This window comes from Ursus maritimus, unplaced genomic scaffold, assembly GCF_017311325.1.
Source record: "Ursus maritimus isolate PB19 unplaced genomic scaffold, ASM1731132v1 scaffold_4, whole genome shotgun sequence".
NCBI lineage: Eukaryota > Metazoa > Chordata > Mammalia > Carnivora > Ursidae > Ursus > Ursus maritimus.
Window position 1 is genome coordinate 32,803,450 of NW_024426552.1, and position 23,380 is coordinate 32,826,829.

Below are 23,380 nucleotides of genomic sequence, written 5' to 3' on the forward strand. Positions count from 1 at the left end.
AAGAAAGCACTCAGTACATGATAGCCAATACGGTATATCTTATAAGAAAATATATGTAGTACAGAATTAGGCATTCTACTGCAGTTTTGATACAACTGAGTGATAGAGGGGGTAGAAAGTGACTCTGTATGTTGGGGGGACTTGCATATCACATGGCTGGTTTTAATCAATAGTTGACAACAAGGCTAGAGGCATTTGTGAAATGAAATTACATGTAGTGTTTTTCATTATGTATATTACTGGAGTGAATGGAAAGTGACACTACAAACTCAGTTAAAAAGCATCCCTAGTGGACATACATAAAGAAGTAATAAAGGTATTTCATTTCCCTCCTCTTCTTTTTCTAGAGGAAAAATAAAAGACTCATAGCAACGTAGTTTGAGGTGAGAAATTCTCTAAAGGGATTGAAACATATATTGCCTTTCATTCCAAGATTTGAAAACTCTTTAAATCCAAATAAAATCACGTGTTTAGATTTGATGTTCATAATACGACCAGAAAAGTGCCTAAATGGAGGAGTACCACACATGGAGATCAAGCGATTCATTAGTTCAAGATAAATATTGGAATCAGTGGACTTTGTGGGTTTTCAGTTTACTTACAAATTCTATATGTAGGTGGCTTTATTCATGTGCTTATAGCTTTGTATTTTCTTTTTTTTTTTTAAAGATTTTATTTATTTATTCGACAGAGATAGAGACAGCCAGCGAGAGATGGAACACAAGCAGGGGGAGTGGGAGAGGAAGAAGCAGGCTCATAGCGGAGGAGCCTGACGTGGGGCTCGATCCCAGAACTCCGGGATCACGCCCTGAGCCGAAGGCAGACGCTTAACCGCTGTGCCACCCAGGCGCCCCTAGCTTTGTATTTTCTGTATGACCTTAGACAAGCATGCACAGTTTGAACACATCTCACTTAGTTTATATCCTTGCATGGTAAAGTAATTTAGGGTGATAGCTTTTTTGCTAGTTCTCTGCTACGCATTGTCTTATTTTAAGTACCAAACAGCAGTGGGAATTGCAGATCAATGGCTGATATCGCTCCCCCTCTTGAAAAAATTACTATTAAGTTGTGCAAACATTTATTTATTGAATATGCGTATGCCTGATGAGAGTACAGGCTTTCCATCCAAAACAATGATGGGCCAAAGTGCTTCTGACCTTGAGCTCTCTTTTGCAATTCTTAAGTTTCTCCGTAATTCATTCCTTCTGTTAGTAGTGTGAGCAGAAGAGGAAGAGGGAGAGAAACAGACCCTTAGCCCTGGTTGCCACGCCTCACTGGAGGGTACCTGTGGCTATTTCACTGCATAGACGGTGTACCTTGCCCGGTGGGTCCCCATAAGGGGTTGCTAACTTTCATTCACAAGGCTGAGCTACGTACGTGCCAAGTTTGGGAGTGGCTGACCCACCAAGGAGGCAGAACACGACTGCAGCGGAATGGAAGTTACTGGAATGTCCTAGTGCACTCAGAGAAAAGGCCAAAAAAAAAAAAAAAAGCAAAGGAAAGCAGCAGTGGAGGAAGATGGACATTTTGGTCACCTGCATTGGTGGAGGAAATGCAAAATCCCGTTTTCTGTAAAGCAGCCCACACATCCCTGCCTGGGGGACGGCGGACAACTTAGCGCAGAAGCTTTGAAAGACAGACAGGTGATGGTGACAGTGTGTCCCTGACAATGAATTTGGAAGATGTCTCCACTGACTCATCATCCATTTGGCTATTGATCAAACAATAGCATTTATAAAACCAATGCTCCGCCCCCCCTTTTGTCTTATTGCCTTGAGTGAGAACTAAGAGTCAGTGAGTGCTTTCTAATATGAGGCACTGAAAGGAAGAGCTAGAACTGGAACTCAGGCCTTCCGACCATGCTATCACACTGCCCTTTTAATACAGTGCAGGCTCCTGGGTGAAGTGGTCTACACCGAGCATGGGCTGGATACTTCTCTCCGGCCCAGCACAAATCACAAGAAAAACTGTAAGGCGTGAGGACACTTCTGAATGACATGCCCTGTAGCATAAGCATATCTATCACAAAATACATTTTTTCATGTAAATAAACATTACGTTCACTGTACAGTTTTTGCCAAGAGTTAAAATCCAGATGTAATGTTTTAAATTACAGAAAGACAAAAACACTTAGAGCTACTGTATCTTAATTTCTCACACTACCAATTAAGAAATTCTGCCCTAAAGTATGAATGTTTCTCTGCAATTCTCTACAAATCACCATTAATAAGATAATAGAGCAGAAAAATTAGTAGGGAGTTCATTTGATTTTTCCCCCCCCCCGAAGGCTGGCTTTAGTGGGAAAATTTATCTGCATTTTAATTCTAACGCCTCGTGAATGATAAGTGAACTCAGCTGCACAAAGGACATGAATGACATTGCTAGGCTTAGATTTCTATTTTCTTTCATCAAAATAGTCTACCTAGCAAAGTGCCTAGCTCAGTGCTTGTCTCCCTAAAAGGAATATATAGATGAATGAAACCCAAGACTCTAAAGACCCTCGGTTCAGGACATGACTCGAAAGAGGCAAAAAGAAATCGTCTCCGAGGTGTGAGGCCAGCCAGAAAGCTGCTTTACTGTCCTGGTTCCTATCAGGTATGTCTGCTCTGGCTTGTTCTAAACAGGAAGAGCAACAGGAAACCTATTTTATGTTGCTTTCATCACGGGATTCAATGGCTGCGGGACCAGAGACAGTGAAAAGATATTTGCCCTGAAGCCGCAGCTGAACACGAGAGGAAAACATATTACCCTTCATCGCTTCCCTGAGATCTGTCTGCACTCTCTTCTGTATTATTTGAGGAATAGGCTCCTTATTCAGACAACCTCCTGTATGATCCCGCACAGCAATGGCTATAACCCTGATGGTTGACAAATGTTGAATTGATATTGCTAAGGGGAGTGCTCCAGTCAGAGGAAAAAATACATGCATTCTTTCACAGTTGCCACAAGAAAAGTCAATTTATTGTCACTGGTTATTTTTTGAACTTGAGGAACATGGTGGCTAAATCCCTCATTTTATGTTAGAGATGAATGCATCAGCTAAGAACAGGGCAATGTAAGAAACATCAAATGTACAGGAAAAAAATTATATGAAAGGAGTTGACCCTCAGAGTTCAAGTGTTACAAAATGGGAAACGTTCTAGGAAAAATGTTTACAGTTCAGTTTTTTATTATTAAACACAGGCATTTTCCACCTAAGCTGATAATAAAATAAAACATTAAGCATCATTAACATGAGAGGTAAATTCTATTTTGGATAATAATTACTAGCACTCATTGATATTGAAAAATAATGGAAAGAAATCTGTAATCATCTATGTTTTCTAGAACATAGAAGACCAGAATGGTAAAAATACTTATTCTAAACCAGTCAACTAAGATGGAGGACTCTCATTTTTGATGTGAAAGATAACCACATCAGAGAAAAAAACATTACAAGGCATACAGAGTAAAATTTTGCATCTCTCTGTTGTGATTGTTGAAAATGCTTAACCAGTAAACAGAACTTCTCACTAGAGTACATGATGATGAGAATGTTATTGATACAAAAATGAAGACCTACTCGGAAATACAGTACAATGTTAGAATGTTCTAGAAAGGATGTCTGCTCTGATAGGAAAAATAATAACAAAAAGCAACAACAAAAAACTACATTCTATTTGAGAATTAATATTTTGTTTGAATGTATTTTTACAATTTCTACCTAGGAACATCCTTTTATTGTTCTCTTTGTTGGGGAGGCATTTGACAAAGGCAATTTATATTACATTGTTAAATTTTAACTTTAGACTGTAAAATCTAAAGATCATATTAGTAAGGACAATCAATATAATGAAAATATAGCATTATGATTATTCTTTGCTACAGAGGTCATAAGGGAAAGAAGATGGCTTCCAGGAGTGAAGTAATTTCTTGTTATTTTCAAAGAGCTGTGATAGAAAATTCCCATATCTTTTCATACAAAAGAAATGCAAAAGTAAGAAATTATAAACTAGAACACAAAACATCATGGTTGTACGTTGTACTGTTTTTTATTTTTTGGTTTTTTTTTTTAAAGATTTTATTTCTTTATTTGACAGAGATAGCGATAGCCGGCGAGAGAGGGAACACAAGCAGGGGGAGTGGGAGAGGAAGAAGCAGGCTCCCAGCAGAGGAGCCTGATGTGGGGCTCGATCCCATAACGCCGGGATCACGCCCTGAGCCGAAGGCAGACGCTTAACCGCTGTGTCACCCAGGAGCCCCAGTACTGTTTTTTTTTTTTTAAAGATTTTATTTATTTGACAGAGAGAGCGAGAGACCACAAGCTGAGGGAGAAGCAGAGGGAAAGGGAGAAGCAGACTCCCCGCTGAGCAGGGAGCCTGAAGTGGGGCTCCATCCCAGGACCCTGGATCATGACCTGAATGGAAGGCGGATGCTTAAACGACTAATCCACCCAGGCGCCCCTGTACGTTGTATTGTTATCAATAAGGTGTATAGTACACAGATCATGGCAGTGCTAAGATAGTCAGAACATTCCTGTAACAGGAAAAGCAACATAGAGGCTTTCAGTAATGCTTCCTAGTAGGTATCATCATCAGCTAACATCACTGATTCTGTCAGGAAATCAAACTATTACTCTACTTTGAAGTTAAAGCAAACACTATGTTTCAGAACTAAGTTATAAGAAAAATGGTAAATATATACTAGGTATAGCTATAAAAGTCTCTTTTGCTAACCCTTTCCAGTACTGAATAAGTTTTAATAGAAAGACTTCCGAGTACTGATCATTAGTCATGAATAATCAGGCTAAAAACAAAAAAAAAGAAGGGGTGCCTGGGTGGCTCAGTCATTAAGCGGCTGCCTTCAGCTCAGGTCATGATCCCGGGGTTCTGGGGTCTAGTCCCACATCAGGCTCCCTGCTCAGCCAGCAGTCTGCTTCTCCCTCTGCCTGCCACGCCCCCTGCTTGTGCGCAAGCGCACATGCTCTCTCTGTGTCAAAGTCTTTAAAAAACAAAAGAAGCTGTCACTATTAATGTGTTAATATAAAGGGGAAAATAAGATCTTCACAAAACGTGACAGATACTTCGTCTTATAAATGCATCATCATTTCTCAGTTATGAGTGAATGACGTATCATTGATTTTAGACCCCTGGCCTACTAGTTAGTGAATTGACTGGCAACTTCATGACTGAGTACCCCACTGAGTTGAGACAGTTAATTCAATGTCTGAAAGTGTTCAGGTTTATAGCTGCAGAGTACCCTGGATATCTGAGTTGGTTAGTATAATCTTACATTACAAAATAGTACCTAAAGAAAAACCATTATTAACCGTGTGCCTGGCCCATTGCGCAAGTGTGCATATATATGGGGAAGGTATCAGAGGTAAGATAAGCACTTTAATGTTCATTCTAAATCAATCCCCATGGTAGTACCACAAAGCAAACATTAGCAAAGGCAAATCTGCAATTTTTTTTTATTGATTGAAAGTAAAAGACGTTTTCTGAAATGTTACAATTACCAATTCAGGTCTTCAGAAAGACGGAAATATCAGCATCCACCAAGATACTAAGTGAAGCAGAGATTACAAGATAAAACTTAGGCAAAATGAAGCATGGACAAGGTTATAGATAATGGCTTTATATTATCTTTGATCCAATTCTTAATTTTACACTATTACTACATAGTTATTACAGTATTTCTAAACACAATTAAAAAAAAAACATAGTAACAACCTTGGTGCTGTGTATTTGAAACCAAGATATACTTAGAACAAATAAAGTCACCAAATATTCGTCTTAAAAAAATACTGTATACATTCAACAGAAATCATCATACATGACACACGATTCAAATGTGAACTTTAAGGATCAAATATTGGCCTAGAAAGTAAAGTTGTTTAAAGGCATTACATAGAATACTTCATTTGAGAATCCTAGCTGCTCAGACGCCTGGAAAATAGAGTACAGGATCCTCGAAATTTCAAAAATATACCCCCCTACTTAAAGTCTGACATTCATTTGCATAAGCTAATACTAAATTTCAGACGTCTGATGTTTCGTCTAGACGACTGTGTTTTGCAAGCTCACACATTACAAGCTCTGTGGCAACGAGAACAGGAAAACAAAGCACACGTCCTCCGGTGAAGCTGAAACTCCGTCCCTTCAGTTGGGCATATCCACATTCTGAAGGATGAGGCCCACTCGGCTTGGAATGTACACCTAAGTCAACACAATCATGTCAGTGCAATTGAAAGAAATTCTGAACACGATGACGTTATGTCAAAAGGACATGATGCCCTCTCACATTTGCTTCAAGTCACAGTTATCTTTACGCTGCTGCGGGCTCCCAGGAGACAGTCCACGGCTCAGCCGTCCTGACAACTACGTGAGGATCCTTTGAAGCAATCACCACTAAAGGGCGCCATACACTTTACAAACCCCGGGATCTGCAGACACGAGGGCTGTAAAGGACACTCAGGCTGATGAGGCACTCTCCGGTGGTACGGGGAGGCTGCCCTAAGGTTACAATGGTATCCTATTCAGGAGAATAAAAGTAATACACAGAACACTGCTCTACACCAACACTCTTATTTGTCATCCAGTTTTGTCTTCTGTCATTTTAAGAACTAAACTTTAAAGGTGGTATAACGGATCCTAAGGGTATTTAGGTCCCCTCCCCAATGTAAACCAGTCAAAAAGCTTGCCACTGTATTTAAAATACAATACGCATCCTCTCCACGCCCAGCAGGGTCCTGACTCCGCTCCTTCCTGCTGAGAAAGTCTCTTCTCCCCTCACACCAGGCTCTGCCCACAGGGGGACTTTTCTTCCTTTGGGTCTCTGCTCAGAATATTCTTTATCTTGCTAGTTCCTTATTTCCTGATTTTAAAAAGTTCCAGCTCCACGCCCTTGACAACACTAGGTGGGCTAGCTTCTCCACTTGGTTTTCTATGACAGCTCCATTTTTGTTTGTTTCCTTCTTCTTCCTTTTTTTTTTTTTTTTTTAATCTGGGCAACCTTGGCTGTGTTGCTTTGCCTCTCTGGGTCCCAGCTTTCCCTTCTGTATGGTGAGGCACCAAACAATGACAACCGCAGGTAACAGCTACTAAGTGCTCAGCATGCGCCCTCCATCAGTCTCGGTGTTTTTAAATACTAGTTCATTGAATCCTCGTGACAACCCTGTGAGGCAGTACTGCTGTCGCCTCCATTTTTCAGAGGAGGGAATGGAGGCACGCGGCAGCTAAATAATTTTCCCAACAACACACACTTAGTAAGTGGCAGAAATAAGAGTTGAATCCAAGTTCTCTGGTTAACGGGCATTTTAATTTCTTTCTGAGCATCTAACACAATTTGCGATTTTTTTCAGGTTTATGATCTGTCCTCCCCACCAGACTATGAACTTTACAAGGGCAGAAGCCCTATGTCTTCATATTTCTAACTCTTCGTAGGTACCCGTGGACAAAGTAGGTGCCAATGATGACAAAATAAAATAGTGAACAATGAATAAAAGAACAAATAAAAGTGGGTGGGCCCAATATGTACATATATCATAAGATATTCTTTAATATACTTATATCTGAAATACTTTTTATAAAATCGAGAAGTGATCCTTGATGTTTATCTATGTGGTATTTTACATATAACATATTTACTGTTAACAAACAGTAAAAATAATGTTAGACTGCTGCTGTCATTGTGACAGTATCTCTCCATTTCTGACACTGTGAAGATTTTATTATTTCAGTCATTTTATCTTTAAGTGAAAGTCTGACTGATGGGTTAAAAAAAGAAAAAAAACAGCTTTTACAGTTTAGAACCGGAATGAAAAATGCAAAGCAGGCAGGGCTTAAGGGGGGGTAAAAAAAAGAACAGAACAGCTGATTTTCACTGAATGAGACTATTGTATGTCCAATACATCTCAACTCTGCAAATGAACACAATGTTTTCCCTTAAGGTTTTTGTGATAAAGAAATCTCACAATTCAAAAAAAAGATCAGATACACTAATATAGTTGGTTAGTTTTGAACAATAAAGATTAAAGTGGTCGTAAAGTGATGGCATTTTAAAAAGAAATTCATATTATGAATGTAGTAGCTAGAGAAGTTTTTCTAATATTCCATTAATAGTGATTTTAGAAAATGATCACCATCATCTGAGAAAAAATTTCACAAATGCCAATAGTCACTGGGTAGCTCAATGTCACAATGTTTGATTTGCTTCCAGTACTTCCAAAAGATAAATATTTTATCTTTGCAGTCATTCAGTGTGGGGAAACCCTTCATGTCAATGCCATAATCTGTTTCCCTCTATTTTTCCTATAATTTACAGGTTCAACCAATTCCCTCTCCAACTCTTAACTAAAATAGGCAGGAGTCTAGAGACAGTGTTCTGCCCTTTCAAAGGAGTTTGCCCCGTACTTACTCTATTCTATGTGCGTGGTTTTGGGGAATCATAGAAACTAGGTATAACTCATCACTGGGGCAGCAGGTTATAATAGAATGATTCTGAACTGTTCTAAGCATTTTAAAACTGAAGAGCAATCTAAATTTTTCAGTAGCACCAAAGACTAGACAAAAGAATTTCAGTTCCCTTTACATTAAAAACATTTCTCTGATTTTAGGTATGGTTTTATATGCATATAAAAGGATTCAGATAAGTTCAAGGCTCTGCAGACAGATGCAAGGAAACAAACAAGTCAGACCTAAAATAATGACAGGTCTCTGCTCAGTGTGGCACAGTGACTATCAGGATGGGTCACATCAATCTCCTACTTGAATCCTACAGATTTTGGTATCTACTCTGTTCGATTCATAACCTCATAACTAATTTCATTAATAAAACACAAATGAAAACCATAAACCTATCATTTGGAAACAACCTTCCTTTCTGTGATCTCTTGGTATCTTAGCCACCCCAAATGTCAGAGTAAAACAAAAGGGATGACATAAGAAGTTCAAGGCTTGCAATATATGCATTGAGTTTCCTATTTGGGCATTTTAATGGTTAAAAAATACTCCAAGAACTCTTACTAAATGATGCTGGTCATGTTATGTAAGGAGCTTTATAATGCCAATTCCAGTCACACTTAGAGACCTCTTAATACTATCTGCTCAGAAACCTTCCGTTGGTAATTGTATAGTATCATTAACGGGTATATTGTGTAATTGTATTTTTCACTGCAGTGTTAATTACTAGAATGTGTTTATGTTGCTCTAGAGCCCTTGCGGTATAGGCAACATGAAAGAATTTCCCCAAGCAAGTGATTTTTCTTAACTATGGCTATTTATGGAATTTTGAGTTTTCTTCTTTATTAGGGTTCTGAGTATGTAAATCAATTTTCTTAGTGGTTAGGAAATGACTACCAATTATACTAAAGGATTTAAGATAATCAGAACTAATCCCTATGATGAGACAATTACAGACATGAACGGTTTGGGGGCTCTATAATTTAGTGCTAAGTATTGGCTCTGTAACACTCATTCTATAATTTTAATTCTAAAAATAGTTTTGATTCATACAGCAAGTGAAAAGAAATATGAACATAATTTAAGTAGGTTTAAACATAAAAATATTTAAGCATATTTAAATATAAACAATTTATATTTAAATACACGTATAGAAACACTGTTTAGTATGTACATCACAGATAATATACGCTGATAAACATACATACCACACCCATGTGTATGCCATTAAGCCCTAAAGATCTTGTGGTTAGGATCATATTAAGGACATATGAGACAATGTAATGCATGGCCATGAATTTCATTCTTTCTAGCTATATTTATAGTCAACATTTCAGAAGGAATCAGAATGTCACAGTATAATCCAATTCACTTATTAAGAGAGGCAAAATGCATGCTAATCTACCCAGTTAGTTTGACTACCTTAATGACTTGATCACTATGCTGAACACTAACATGGCTAAAAACAAAAACAAAAACAAAAACAAAAAAACCCACAACAAAAAACCAAAATGGATCACACAATAATCTACTGTATGATGACATCCAAAGTATTATGTTCTTCTAGGATCATAATTGAGTTGCAAAAATTAATTATACGATTTTTGAAAAGAGGGTGTCAAAAATTTGAAAACAGAAAGCTTTAAAATAACTTTTAAGTAAAAAATAATTTTTAAATTTTCTTAGAAATTGCTAAATTTGGCAAAAGTGCATAATTGAAGGGTGATAACGTCATTTGATGAAAGGGCATTAGACCGTTAGTAGTCTACATACACACATTTGTCATAAAAGAGCCACAAATTATTTTGAAAAATAAGTTTGATATATAAAATAATTTTAATTTTCACATATGTGCTTAAGTTCATAAAATATTTTCTGAGAAAAAATAAATCATATTCTAATTCATTATTTTGTGTTAGGCTAAGAGAAAAGTGATGCTAATAACTATTTCTACATAGAAATCTATGTTATCTCATTTAGAAATACTAGAAAAGAGTAAGCTTTAAGAATCGAGTTTGATTTTTTCTTTTCTGAAATACCTAAACATGTTCATGATTTGGGATAGAGCAAAAAACATTTCCCAATTGCTAAATTGTATTTCCAATACTTACAACTGAGGGCCAATAAAGAAGACACATGTATGCCGAATTCCCTATTTAACCCAAAAGTCTGCTTTTGAATTCCCAAATTTAGAAAAATAACAAACAGATCTACTTCTTAATGATAAGGAGCCTAACTGGCAAAGTAATAAATGCTAAAATTACTCTCTTACGCATATTTCCCTTGAGACTACTTGAGTTATTGTAAAGGAAACTAATTCATTTTAGGTCCAATAATCTGTTCTTCCATTTGTGCCATGGAATTTGAATTTATGAACCAGAGAAAGGAAAGAAAGCCTCCCTGCTTCCAGTGCGCTGACTGCCATGTAAGTAACACATACGTTCATATACGTTCCTCTATCAGAAACCAAAATATAGGGAATGAGTGTGCTAAAATGGAGTTTCCAATAATTGCCAGTAAAGCAGAAAGGAGAAATTTGGCCCTGTCGCTTCTTGGCTTTTGCAGGCTACTCTGACCTTAGCAAACACGTTTCAGTGGTAGTACACACATGGTTCTCGTCTGGCTTCCCAGGTTCAACTGATGGAGTACATAATAAGGAGGATGCTGGAACGGTACCTGCTGATGCAGCAGCCTGGATGGCTATTTTAAGACGCCCTCATATTTTAAGATTCCTTCAAGCTCTATTTGTTACTATCTTTGCAAACAGATTTGACACTTGTTCAGCAGATCCTTTGGATTATTGAGCTTGCAAATTGAGCTTTAGTAAATACTGTGTACTTGTTATGATGGGCAGAAATTTCATGGAGAAGGAAAGAAGCCTTCTTCTCTCCCTTTATTCCAGGCAGGTGGGAGGCAAAAGTGATCTCTCGCCGGTGGTGGAATGAGATCTAGAGTACCTACAGTCATGCTCAGGAAACCTGATTGGATCCCAGCACATATGACCTAGTTTAATAAAGAATCCCTTTATAATGAGGCATTCTTAGAATAGGTTCGTTTTTTAATGTGATTTTTTTTTTCCTTTGGCTCTTCAAAGGATAACTCTGGCAAGAAGGAACATGTTTTATTGGATTTTCTGGTCTATTTGTGCTCCCTTATTCCTATATTAAAACCAGTGATCATTTCACCTGGAGCCTAAAGACATTTAAATGGTGTTTCCTGAAGCACCTGAAGTTATTGAAACAAGATGCTGCTGCTGGGAAGACAGAGCTAATCATTACCTTTTTGACCAAGTTGGATCAGAATCCTAATACAGGCAGTGGTTAAGCTATGTTCTATTTCTCACGTGCTTGCAGCACTGTATTCCTCTACCAGTTATCAGCGCTTATGTGCTACCCTCCACCCCACCTGCTAATTTAGAACTGTGCATTCCTTATTTGCAAGATAAATTCAATTAGTACTTGCAAAATAATCTCCTGACTGTTGCTGCCACTGTTAGCTGGCTTCTTTTAACTATGATAGAATATTTTTACTCTTACAAAAATTGAAAGAATGGCAAGATATTTTCTGCCCATCCCCAAAGACTGTGAGTCCTTGCCTAAGATTATAATTTCCCCCAAATTGGGAGAAAATCTTCTTCTTCTTCTTTTTTTTTTAAAGAAAAGAGGTATATAGTTACTTTTTTTTTTTAAGATTTTATTTATTTATTTGACAGAGAGACACAGCGAGAGAGGGAACACAGCAGGGGGAGAGGGCTTCCCGCTGAGCAGGGAGCCCGATGAGGGGCTCGATCCCAGGACTCTGGGATCATGACCTGAGCCAAAATCAAGAGTCAGATGCCTAACCAACTGAGCTACCCAGGTGTCCCCTAAGTTAATTTTAAAAATTTATTTCAGAGCGGCGCCTGGGTGGCTCAGTTGGAAGAGCTTCTGACTCTTGATTTCAGGTTAGGTCATGATCTCAGGGTTGTGAGACTGAGCCCCACCTTGGGCTTCCTGCTCAGCGTGGAGCTAGCTTGAGATTTTCTCTCCCCCTTTCCCTCTGTCCCTCCCCCCACTTATGTGCTCTTTCTCTCAGTAAATAAATAAATAAAACCTTTAAAAAATTCATTTCAGAGACATTTTTATCAATCTTTACTTGGCAAAACTGAATGTTCTGACGAACTACAATATTCTTTGTAGAAAAAATCTGATAGAACCATTAAGCCCTCCCTCTTAAAAATGCATATGTATCTATATCTGTATCTCAAGCTACGTAAGTGTCACCATCCTCACCACCTAGATGCACACAGACTGTTCAGGTAACACTCACGTCTCCTGCGGCCATCACACCTTCCTCGGAGCCTATAACCCACAACTCAATCTTGCTCATCTCTGCTCTTTCAATTTATTTGATGCCACTGTCTTTGGCAAGCTGATTCCGCGCAGAATATGGTGATTTACATGGTGATGTACTCGCACCACTTTAAGAGGTGGGACTCTAGTAGAAAAATGAGGGAACCAGGGGTCTCTTACAGATTCTCCCTTTTGACTTATGCTTAAATTTTTGGAAAACAAGAGAATTTAACAGCTGCGATAAAGCTATCTATACCTTCCTTAGATACATCCTGGCCTCACAGAAGGGAGACAAATCTTAATCCAAGACCTTCCATGGTGAAAAACTGCGTATCTGAGGCAGAGTGATAGAAGAGGAAGAGGACAAGAAATTGAGAGTGTGAAAGAGAGGGAGGGAGGGAGAGAGAGGGAGAGTGGTATAGGACTAATCAGGAAAAGGAAAAAAAAATACATAATATAGATATATGGATCTGAGCCTACCATCTGGACATAAAGTAAAAAATTCTTCCTCCAAATGTGGAGAGTTTCTAAAACCTACATTTTTAAAAGAATTGAAACCTTGTAGTTTAAAGCAATCTTCTTTCATATGTGTTAACAACACAAAGTAAAAATCAGTTATATAATTTAATGTTTTCCTCAGTGATATGAGGAAATCAGAAAATTTTACAAGTAGAATGAATTCAGTCTTTAATTGACTGCAGGAAAGAAAAAAAGAGATTTTTATAGACCCTTTTAAGGTGTTTTAAATTAAACTTCATTAGACAGTCAATCATGTAGAAATCTGCTGGATGTAAAATATTATACAGAAAGCAAGAACAGAAGGGAAGTAAATTGTTGCATAAAAAAATAGAAAAAAATGCCTTCCCTTTATTTTTTGAGAAATATTTTTTATTCATATTAATATCCAAACTTCCCCAATTGTCCACCAAATAACCCTTACTATCAGTTTTCCAAAAGCAAATTCAGTCCAGCACCAAGCATGCCGCCTCTGAATGTTTCAGCTCACTTCTTCTCCATCAACCCCATCCTGTTTTGTTTTGTTTTGTTTTGTTTTTTTACATGCCACTTACTTGTTGAAGAGTTGTTTCTTTGCACAAAAACACCACATTTAAAATAAAGGGCTAAATGAAAATGTAATGAAAAGATCTTAAAGACCTTACTTACCAAAAGAGAATACGGACGCTCATTATGTTTAAAATCTTCAGAAAAAAAATCGGTGTTGTGGTCCAATCTCTGATGTCCTCCATATTCTGCTGCATCTGTATCGAGCACAATTTTGAATGTACAGCTTTTAAGGAATCACAATGGTTCAGGAGTGAAATGAGACATTATAAAGTATGTTCTGAGACAGCAATTTAAAAGTGAGTCTTCTGAACACTGTTAAATCATGATTTGTGTTATATACCCATTTCTTTTCCAATATTTCAGAGATACTCATGTTTGAAATGGGGTGTTAGAGACACTTTGGTCCACACGCCCATGGGATACTTGCTATCCTACCACAGCTTATCACTTGATCATCCAACCTGGGACTGACTGTACCTATTAACAGAGAATCTACTTTTCTCTTATTACAACCCATTCCATTCATTAGAAATTCACCTCCATAGTGAACGGAAATTTGACTTCTTGGCACTTTCAACCTGGAAAAGCCATAAAGAATAAATTCAAAATATAGTAACCTTGCAAATATTTAATAATAGTTATGCTACCTCCATGTGTCCTCCACATCTATTACTAAATACATACTAAATGTAATCCCAGAACCTTTAAGAATTTCTCATTTGATACGGCTTTTTACTCCTTCCTCATCTCCAGCTTCATTCCAGTTTTCTAGATCCAGGTTATCAAGGTGAGGAACACAGAAGTGAACCAAGTGTCCATGTGTGGTCTCAAGAGTTCAGAATTAAGCAGGCGTCCTCCTGCTATTAACGCACATGATATGAAAACATACTATCCATCCACGTTACACATAGATTCATCTTGCGTTCACACAGTCTGCTACAATTTAACATCTGGTTTTTCAGTGAGTTATTAGCTACATTTTATTACTGTATTTACAACAAAATAAAAGCTATGGCTATTATGTTCAAATTTATTATGCTCTAAATGTCTAGACATGATACTTAATACAAAATTCCTTAAGTAAATGTACATCAGTACATATAGCCTAATGAGGATACAAAGAGATTTAAGTGCTTTGTGTTTTCTTTTTCTGGTATATAAATCTTTAATTCAGAAATGTTTGTATATTTTCATTAAAAAGTATCACATTAGAAGTACATGCGGAGACAAACAATGATCATTTTCATGCCTCGGGAACCTCTGTCTGGGTAAGAGATGCAGACAAACTCGTTAAAGGAACTTTTGCTGGGAGGGGTGGCTCCATTTCACTCAATCTAGGTCAGCCTGCTCTGACTCAAATTCAAACTGATAATCAGAATGTTAGTGTTTAACAAGAGAGAGAGAGACAGAGAAAGATTGATTGAGATTCAAAAGATGACTACTGGGCACAGGCAGATTCTAAAGTCACTCAATATAGCTGAAAATGACTTGAGCATATGAAATCATTTAATGGCGAAACACAGGTAGTGAAAATAAATAACCGGAGACACTGTAAATAAATGAAGCCTTGTGGAATGAAACTGCTAAATTAAAGTTTAGCTTTTGTTCTTCATCCTAGTTCATTAAATACTTGTACAAATATTCAAAAAGCAAAAACAAGAACAAAAATGAGTAATTTTAGAGACTGATGTCCTAGAATACTTTAAAAACTTTCGAAAGAGTATCAATTATTAAATTAGTAGTGAAAATCACAGATAATTGGTAGTAGTGTCTGAAGAAAGCAATTATCTCATCAAAAGCCAGGGTTCCCAACCTGTGGGTTGATATTCACTGGAAGCTGTGTTGTTATAAGGATCTCACCGAATGAGTAATTATGTTACTATAAGAGACTGGGAATCTATATTTGTATCAGGCATTGTCTGAAGACTAACTTATGTTATTATACACATTGGATACTGTATTTCAAATAATGTACATCTTTTTTGACTAATAAAATGCAGATTCACTTAAAAAGTCACAAAATTTAGAGTAAGGTTTTGCTTATATATTTTTTCAATCAAGGATACTGAAAGAACAGTTGTTATAAAAGAATCCATTTCTTTTTGACATTGAAAGGGATCATCACACTTAAGATGGTTGGAATCTACTCACTTAATATATGTAATTTGTAGTTATAAAGCAAAAGCTTACAAAAGCCAGAAAAAAGTTTTAAAACGTCAGTTTGGACCTATTTCTCTGATCTATAATTTAAAGAAAAAATTCTGCCGTGGCCACTATTGGAATTACCCAGCCCTGTGTCTACATTACTCAGGCAATACAGTAACTTTCTTTAGAAAAGCAACTCTTGAGCTCCAGAAATTACAATAATTTAAAACAGTAGATTAAAAGTAATAATTGTGGAGGAGGCTTATAATTGTGAATCACTACCATGTATTATCTGAGTATTAGAAAACACATCTTTTAGAGACACTGCTTAGAACAAACAATTTTAAAGCGGTTATTTGAGCACCTGGATTGATTGATTTCCGGTCTCTCGTTCAGGCATCCCTTTATTCCTGCTTTCTTATGTACACACACACACACACACACACACACACCAGGACACCCAGACAGCACCCAAACCCTGCAAACCCCCATCTTTCACTAAAGAACATCTCTCTGAAAATACAACTCTGAGCCAATTTACACTTATTTTAAATTATTTTTTAAATATGGTTTCCAATTTTGTAGCCGATAGAATAAATTTAGCAGAATACCTCAAAAGGCCTTCTTTCATTCATAGCTACCTCCTGACACTTAACAGAATGTCTTTTCATAAAAGGTTCTCGATATATCTTTGCAACATTCAGGACAATTCTGATTCACCAAGAAAGTCAAATTCCATATCTCATATTTTTGTATTAGAGGAAAGTAGAATAAGTTATCTTTATTCCCCCACTCATGTACTAAGTACACAAAATGTATAAGGCACTGTGCAAGATAAAAAAAATGACTAAGATATGGTCTTAGTTTACATACAACTTACAGCTGTAAGGAGACACAACCATGCACCTGAATGTCTATAAATAAAGCAGAAAGCAATATGCAATGGGGGGCAGGTCCAAGGAGGAAAGGTTGGATTGATGGTCTCTAAAGAGTTCTGAAGGCTGGGTTAGGCTGTTAAGATTTATTTTGGTAATTAAGTATGAGAATGTTGAAGATTGGTGAGAAACAGTATGACAACCAAGAAAATTAACCTGGAGGTTGCGGGTAGAATAGGATGGACAAAGAAAAGACCTAACCTCGCAGAGTATGAACGGAGGGGCATAGATATAGCAATGAGATTTTGGATGGAAACATAAGGCAGAAGCAGAGTGGAGAATGTGTGTGCCCAGAGACACATAACCAGTTTAGTAGCAGAGCTGGGATGTACACACCAGTCAAATGTAATCTAATTACTCTACTCTCTACACCTGGGCACCTGTTTTATACGGAGAATCAGGCAAAGTCTTCTTATAGACAGTTTCTTGTTTAATTCTAACGTTGAGACTCTTAGGATAAAGAGGCCAGAATGAATATGACATGAGAGGAATAAAAATTTAAAAAGCAGATAAAGTGATATTCATCTCAATGATTAATCTAATTAAATTTAAAAGATTGATGTTAAAAGACTGAATTCTTAACATTCCTTATGGAGTCTGAATATCTGACATTTACTGTATTTGCTCTAGACCCATTCTTATTCATTAGGTTCATCTGGTCATTTTGTTGGTGAATACAAAATATTGGACCAAAAATTTTACCTTGCTCAATTTGGGAAAATACAGTAGGAAAAAAAAAGAAAGAATGATGGAATTATTTTATGAAGATTTTTTTCTACAAAAGAGATCAAATAGGTCCTTATCCATTTGAATGTCATCTAAAAATATTATGATTTCTTCTTATTTTAAATTCAAGAGCTTCCTAAGTATTTGATATATCAACAGGTTGAAATAGATAAGAAGTTTTAAGCATTATTGTATAATCTATGTCCTTAAATTTGAACCAAGAAAGAGCCATGTTCTGAAGACCTGTACTAATAAGATTAAAGAAGAGTGAAGGCATGAAGACTCTTAAATTCAATGGCTCTTCAAATACTTCAAAAGCTGCTGTGTTTGCTCAGCCACTTGATAAAGTGTCTGTTCAAAGTATAAGGATTTTGATGTAAGAAGTACTATCATTTATATCATTCTGCACTAAACTCACTTCACTCCCGCTGATGAAGCTAAGGAAATTTATTGTAAGGTACAACCCCTGAGGTTTCAAGTTGAGTGACAATGAAAGGGGTTCTCCAGTCACTAGGTGACCATAAAGATGGCAAAGATGGTAAGTTACCATCTGTCTTTACATCTAAGGCATCATCAATTTTAAGATGAATTATTTTATATATCCCCAATAAAGAGAAAAAAAATATCACTACCATGCCATTTATTGTAGGACATATCCCAAATGAAGACAAGCTTAAATGTGAAAAAAATGTACAACTTAGAATATATGCACCTATTACATTATTTTCAGATCTGATTCTTTAAGCAACCAACCCATATTATTATGATTGCAATAACTTCTGGAAGCTCAATGATCCCAGGAGAAAGAATCTATACCAAAGGCAGGAAATATTCCATATGAAATTTTAAGGAACCGTGAACAAACATCTGGTAGAGTAAGAACAGGGAGGGGCTGGAGAGCAAAGACAATTTTGTATTTTTAACAATCTAAAAACCACCACTAGCACAGGACTAGCCACAGTGTTCCAACATAATCCTTCTCTTTTTATGTTTCATGAGTTGAATTTTATTTATTGCCAGCTGCAATCCACAAAATCTTCAGTTATAATTGTATACCATCTTAAACAGATGTTCCTTTATTTTATAAATACAGCTAACTTATGCCTAGGCAATACACGGGGCCATACATTACACCTCTTAGTTGCTCTCTCTGGTCTTTTTCCAAATGCAAAGGTAGCGAAGACTTGTGATGTGTTGCCATATATTGTAATGAATGTTGGGTAGGTGTGTGTGTTGTGTCTGATTTATGCATTCCCACATTTACTTCTGTGATCTAAAATATATATTAACTTAAAAATTCATCATTGAAAAGGAATTCTGATATTTTAATTATTTTTTCAAAACTATTTTATGGCAATGTGGCATTTATGACTATGCTACTTTCAATGGAAAATATCCATTAAAAAGAAAATATCCATTTAAAAATTTTTCTCTTCTTTATGTTAGTTTTAAAACATCCCTAAATATTATTTTTCTAAAACAAAATTAAAACAGAGAGTAATGTGAAAATAAATAAGGGAATTTATTATTGAATATAACCAAAGTTTATTTTAAGATATAATAAATGCCAAACATCACAACTTCTCTCTAAGGGAACAATCCTTTTTTTTTTACTCTTATCAGTTCATATTAATATTTTGGTGTTTTTGTAAAAAGCCACATACACATTCAAGTTTGTGAGCACTGTCTTAATTAAGCTTAAATGACAACCACATACTTTAATTATGTACAAAACAGAAGTATATTTCTAGTATATTCTAGGATATGCTCATTTCATCAGGTTTCTGTAATTTACTACAATTCCTTCAAGTTTACTTCCTTGGCTGTAAATTTTGAGAAACTATACAATGCAGAGTAGCAATAAAACAAACTCAAAGGATGAGGGGCTCAAATATTATCTACCATGTTAATTAATGTATTGCTATGCTTTTTGAAATAAATTTTCATGCAAATTACTAGTTTATGTTTAGGCATGCTTGATAACATACACCAGTAAATAGCAAATTGAATGATAATACTAAGTATTGAGTACCATATATTTCTCTATGCAAACAGGAAAATTATTCTAAATACTTTACAGAATACTTTGACTAACCCAACTAGGAACTTTTCTTTGTCCTAGAAGATTATATAACTTGAAATAAAAAATATCATTGTTTCTCAAAAACTCAAGGAAAAATAATGAAAAAATATGTTCACAGTTAAAGTTTAATAATGAAAAACTATGCCCACACTTCTAGCCTAACCATCCTCTAAAACTGTTGCTTTTTGTCTATGCCATTAAGGATTACACAAAGAATTTGTAAATTCAATTATTTGATGAAGCAACAGCAACTATTTAGAATTGAAAAAGAAAAAATAAGATTTGTATTCACTCTATAACCACATACTTTGACATCTAAATGAGTTTTGACCATGCAGAGTCAACATTTTTTACAAACACATTGTGCTTTTGAACTCAAAATAATTTTGACTTAGGCTATAAAGAAACACCTTTTCCCAAACTTACTCTAATACAGCCTTCAATGGAATCCAATGAAACGTATATAAATGGAAAAGATAATTGGAAACTTCAAAGTCCCTGAAAAATAATGACAATTATAAGCAGTAAGTATCATCTGAGCTATGTCTTGCAGACAGACTAGAATAGGAGAAACATCCTACCTACAACAGGAAAATATGGTGGGTACATCCATGCACTTTGGGGTCCAACAACTATGTTCTAATACCAATTCTGGCAATTGCTAACTGTGTGTCTCTAAGAAAGCTACTGAACTTCCTCGCGGCTCAGTTAAAACCGAGGTGCCCCTATCAGAGGGTTGCTGTGAAGATTAACTAAAGCAGTGTGTTTCAAGCGTTTAGCGCTGTGTCTAGTGTGGGGGAAAGTTCTCAAATTATTAGCTGCTATTTATATTATTATTATTATAGCCCCTGGATCATTTAAAGTGATGTCATAAGTGATGAAAATGTGCAAGTGGGTCTTTTCTCCCTGTCTTACTTTTTATACCCAATTTGGCCTCTCCTTCCTTAATGACCCATACTTCCACGCCCTTCTCTTTATTCTCACTAGGATTCAAAGTTTTCCTATTAGATAGAATTTTTAACATTAAAGATTATTAGGGCAGTACATCAAACTCTTTGAGAACTAGATGCCTTTTTAAATTTTAGGTATTATTATTATTATTTTTTTAAAGAAAACTCTCCTCAAGGTACTGAGAGAGATTGAGACCTACCTCTGAATACCCTATCTGAGAACTAAACACCTCCCCATACCCTCTTTGTACACACATCCTAGGTTTTCAGCATATCATTATCAACCTTTAACACACTATAAACCTATTTCATTTTTCTGTCTTCCTTTACTAAAATACAATTTCTATAAGGGATTTTTGCCTTTACCTACCCCGCCCCTCACTTCCCCGCTACCTAGGCCCTAGATTAGTCCCCAGCACATTTATTGAGTGGATCTTTTCATTATTGGAATATAACCGTATCCTTCTTGGGTTTTGATCTATGCATGCTTTTGCTAAACCTGAGGAAATAATTTAATATTACTTTAGTTATAAAAAACTAACCTTGATTTTCTTTCCTTGTTTTATAGAGTTAACATTTCCCTTCTAACACAATCCCATTTCATTATCTATAAAGTTTTACTTGGACATTTTAAAAGATTTTTTTCCTTCTTTTTTGGAGAAGTCACAATAGTAAAACACACGCATGTCAGTTTGAAGTAGTTAATTCTTAAAGTGAATAACTGATTGGTATGAGCCCTGGAGATAGACACTTTATATATTTGTTAGTTGAAGTGGATGATTGATTACACATTTACTAAAGTCAGCATATAAAAACCTGAATTACCAACCTCATCAGTTAGCTTTTTTATACAGATGATTGAACTCAGGCATAGAACATCAAATGACTAGTCAAAAACCATATATATATGTGCGTGTGTGTGTGTGTGTATGTGTGTGTGTGTATAACAAAAATATATAAAATATAATTTGGCAGGGCCAGGATATACATCTAGGGATAATATGTTCTCCCACTCTCCCACCATCTGCCACTGAAAGACTTAAAAGTTTGTGAAGATTAAATACTCCAACTTTTGAAAGCTGATTACCTTACTGTTCATAGTAAACATTTTTTTATTTGAAGTCATGACTTATATGTATAGTTAATGTATATTCCTCTTTCTTTTTAGAAGTTTCAGGCAAAATAGAAAATCCTAATACTCTAGGGCCCACTCAGTGCTTCAGAAAACTGATTGAGAATAGACTGAGCTGGCGTCCCATGAAAAATGATTAAAAAAAAAAAAAAGGCTGCAGGCGTATGGGTGCACACAGGTCCACACCCCTACGTGCCCCATCACTCCCAGTTATTCTAAGTACTTCTGGGCATCCAGCCCATAACTATCATAACTGTACCTAGATTAATGATTGTGAGGGAAAAGATTCAAAGTAAACACTTCCCTGTAGGCACTAAAAAAAATGAGTGCAGGAGCTTTAAACACACACATGACTGCTAATAAATATATTTTCTGGGGCATAATAAATCTAATACAGTAGTTCGCAATCATCTTTAAAACAATCATATTGGTTTAATTTTACTGGGTAGACAGAGGAAATAATATAAGCAAAGAGTAAAGTTGCTAAGTTATTTCTGCAGAGTGCACATTTATGCCATTCAAAACGAAATCAACAAACGTTTTGGCTATGATAGACATGGAAAGGACTTGTATAATCCAAATGAGCAAAATTTCTGGCAGGTTTTGAATCAAATTCTATGAGATTTAAGTATTTATTTTCATAGTTATTTCACAAATGTGAGTTTTATTTTGACTATCCAATTATTAAAATTCCAAGGTGATGAGACTATTGTGGTCATGAGAGAGTTAATCGAATACAGTGATAGGATTCTATGGATCCTTTAGGTAAATTGAGGCAGCCAGCAGACAAAATGTCACCAGGGATGAATTTCCTACATTCAAAATTAAGGTGAGAAAGGGAAATACGTACAGTTACATGCTTCCAATATTAATCTACATGGAGGCTCATCTCCCCAGATCTGTCCCAGACTGTATCTATTGTGTGTGGCTAAAACAGATCAGAACTCCCGTGCTGTAAGTCTACGCTGGTAATGTGGAACCAGGATCCAGGCGGTAAGTTCCACGGCTCAGGGAAGAACATGCGTAACAGCTTATCAAGAAAGCTGATGAAAGCAGAACTCTCATCTCTCACCACTTTGTAAAGTGCTCTTTGCTCTGTTTCATGGGATGTTTAGTCCCCAAACCCTTTATCCTCTAATATCCTTCAGGATCTACACTTTCCCAGTCAGCACTTGAAGCTGAAATATCCTTAGGTTTATATCCTGGTTTAATAAAAAATTTGAGTAGTCATCTTTTTCCTTAAAAAAGCTACTTTATCTTTAAAAAGTCTGTTTGTGTCTTTATTTGTCTATGAGAGGGAGACAGAGAGAGAGAGAGAGAGAGAGTGCACAAGACTGAGGGGGAGGGGCAGGGGAGAGGGAGAGAGAATCTTAAGCAGGTGCCATGCCCAGCAGGGAGCCCAACCCTCCGTCTCAGGAGCCTGAGATCATGACCTGAGCCGAAATCAAGAGTCAGATGCTTAACTGACTGAGCCACCCAGGTGCCCCCAAAATGTTTATTTTTAAAATGAGTATATTTGTTCAAAAAATATCCCATTTAAACTGATCTGTGTTTATAAGTGTGTTAGAAACT

At 36.4% G+C, this 23,380-nt stretch overlaps 1 protein-coding gene across 1 annotated transcript in view; it reads right to left on the bottom strand.

Annotated features, from left to right (window-relative positions):
- Positions 1-5,438: 5,438 nt before the first annotated feature.
- Positions 5,439-23,380, bottom strand: part of GBE1 (1,4-alpha-glucan branching enzyme 1) — a 260,274-nt gene continuing 242,332 nt past the window's right edge. Inside the window, exons 15-16 of the mRNA XM_040621100.1 lie at positions 13,937-14,054; positions 5,439-6,197 (exon numbers count right to left, since the gene is read on the bottom strand). Of these exons, the coding sequence (XP_040477034.1) occupies positions 6,141-6,197; positions 13,937-14,054 (175 nt within the window). The 3' untranslated portion in view covers positions 5,439-6,140. The remainder of the gene's footprint in view (positions 6,198-13,936; positions 14,055-23,380) is intronic.